Genomic DNA, 2500 nt, shown 5'->3' on the forward strand with positions numbered 1-2500 from the left:
CGTCTGGTGTTAGAAAATGTTAAATCTTTTATTGTCATTCTTTGCATTCTTTGGAGAGAAAGGGTTTTAAACTATTAAGTTGAAACAAATAATATCCAAGCAAGTGGGCTGACTCCTGATAATGATACCATTTTTAATATGGGTTATAATAATAATAATAATAATAATAATAATAATAATAATAATAATAATAATAATAATAATAATAATAAGTATGTGTAATCAAATGGTGACGAGTGAAATTAGGGAATAATTTCACGCTCATTTTGTCCAAACTTGAAAAAGCTCTTTAAAGTGTTCTTGTTTTAATTAACATTTTTAATTTTCACAAAATGTTTTAAAGTTAAATCAACTGTCTGCCTTCTTTGTTCATGATTGGCCAAAATTCATGAATGAACTCGAAAATGCTGCCCAGGTCAAATGCGATGAATAATCCACTCTACAAAATGCCAGTTAATGTCAGTGTTTGAAAATGTTTTGAGCCTGTAAATATCAGACAGCAAACAGGCCAAGATATAATATACGCAAAAGAGCGTTAAGTCACTCGAATATAGCTGGAAAACAATGTGGACAAAATTATTTAAGCTTATGGCTCGGTGTTAGAAAATGGTATTGAAGACGACGCGTGAGCCTGTCCTTGGTTTATCACCACACTGCAGGGCTTTTGTCGAGGGCATTTTCTTCACACCAGTTCTCAAAAACTCTCAACCAATCAATCTGTAACATCTTCAAACCTGGACGCCATTTTGGCTGCGTAGGAATGGTTGCCATGGCAATTTTGTAATTTCACATGTGAAATTATAAATTAACGCTGAAATTTCGCACCAAAATTAAGGAGTAATTTGTTACCCATGATATTATAATTATAATAATAATAATAGTAATAATAATAATAATAATAATAATAATAACATTTATTTCTATAGCACAGATTCAACAATACAGTTTCCAAATGTGCTTAACAACAAGTATATTACAAGATATGTGCACTAATAAAATATATACCGGTAAATGTATATAAAATATAAAATCGTAGTTAAAACGAAATTGCTCGAGGAATAAGAACTAATATAAAAATAATAAAATCTTATCTTATCATTTAAATTAAGTCATTAAAAGTTTGTCTAAAAAGAAAAGTTTTCAATTTGTTTTTGAATAAATCTGCCTTATACAATGTGTAGTCAGTGGTAATGTATTCCACAGTTTAGGTGCGGCAGCAATGAATGCCTGATCACTAATTGTAGCCAACATTAACTATTTTTAAAGTTGGGTCTGGAAAGTAGCAATTGATTGTTCGATCTGAGACCATACTTTGAGTTCATTTGAACAGATAATAAACTTGATAGGTAGTGTGGTGCTGTATTGTGAAGACACTTAAAAGTAGTAATAATAATCTTTATAGTAAATTCTGAATTTCACCGGTAGCCAGTGTAAGTCAAATAGAAGTGGCGCTATGTGACAGAATGTGGGCATGCAGTATACAATTCTAGCGGCTCTATTTTGTACTCTCTGTAATTTTGATATCAAGTGTTTTGGTAGTTCATGCAAGAGACTATTACAATAGTCCAATCTACACCAGGCAAATGCGCACCAGTGAAAGTTGGGAAGTATTCACACACAGACCTACAAGTGAGGTACATTGTACCACCTGAATCTAAACAAGGTATCTATTCCCTCTCTTGCCAAGGTAAAGGCTATCTTGTCAAAGCCAGGAATTTTGTTGCAGACAGCAGTACTTTTTATTCATGCAATGAAAAAGATGATCAATCACTAAATTTGATTGACTAGGAATTATTGTTTTGAACCTCTGTCACAAATATTCAGATAATCATGAAGAACAACAATTCCTGGATATCAGCTTTCATGCCTCCTAGAACTACCCTTTCGTGGGCCCAGAAAAAATCTGTTTTGGGTTAAGTTACAACAGAGGATCATTGAAAAGTTGTACAAATGATATCATGTTCTTAAAAGTAATCATTGAGAACTTCTTCTTGCAGATGTGCTCCCGAAACCTGCACTAAACAACCTGAACAGTGGGTCAAACATACCACATGACCTATCTGGTGTTCGACCTGTAGGTCTTTTATTTGGGGAATATGCAAGTGGAGGTATGTCTACAAGATATTATTATATAATTATCTCTTTTGTGACATCATCAGCAATAATGATGCTAATGATAAAATTAAAGTGACCAAGCTTGTTGTGACCCTCCCCAAGCGAGTTCATTAATTATGTTACCTCCAAGACTAGATTTGATTCTTGAATGTTCCAAAAACTTTTTGGGCACGAAAAGCCATTAACGAAACTGCCATTGGTTTTCTTTTATACGTGGAGTTTGATGACAGAAATCCTCTTTGTTCTTCAGATACAGTGGGAATTGTGATACCTGATAAAGGTGTGGAAAGTTGTGCGACTTTCAAGAAATGGACCCTTAGTGTTTATAGACAAGATGCGTGCACTGAGAATTACATGAACAAATCAGAAGTTCTACAAAGATAGA

The 2500-nt window shown here is 33.4% G+C and overlaps 1 protein-coding gene across 1 annotated transcript in view; it reads left to right on the top strand.

The window, feature by feature from the left end:
- Positions 1-2500, top strand: part of LOC138002526 (mucosa-associated lymphoid tissue lymphoma translocation protein 1 homolog) — a 28784-nt gene that overhangs the window by 2324 nt on the left and 23960 nt on the right. Inside the window, exon 2 of the mRNA XM_068848561.1 lies at positions 1998-2108. Coding sequence (XP_068704662.1) covers positions 1998-2108 — 111 coding nt within the window. The remainder of the gene's footprint in view (positions 1-1997; positions 2109-2500) is intronic.

This window comes from Montipora foliosa, chromosome 1 (assembly GCF_036669935.1).
Source record: "Montipora foliosa isolate CH-2021 chromosome 1, ASM3666993v2, whole genome shotgun sequence".
NCBI lineage: Eukaryota > Metazoa > Cnidaria > Anthozoa > Scleractinia > Acroporidae > Montipora > Montipora foliosa.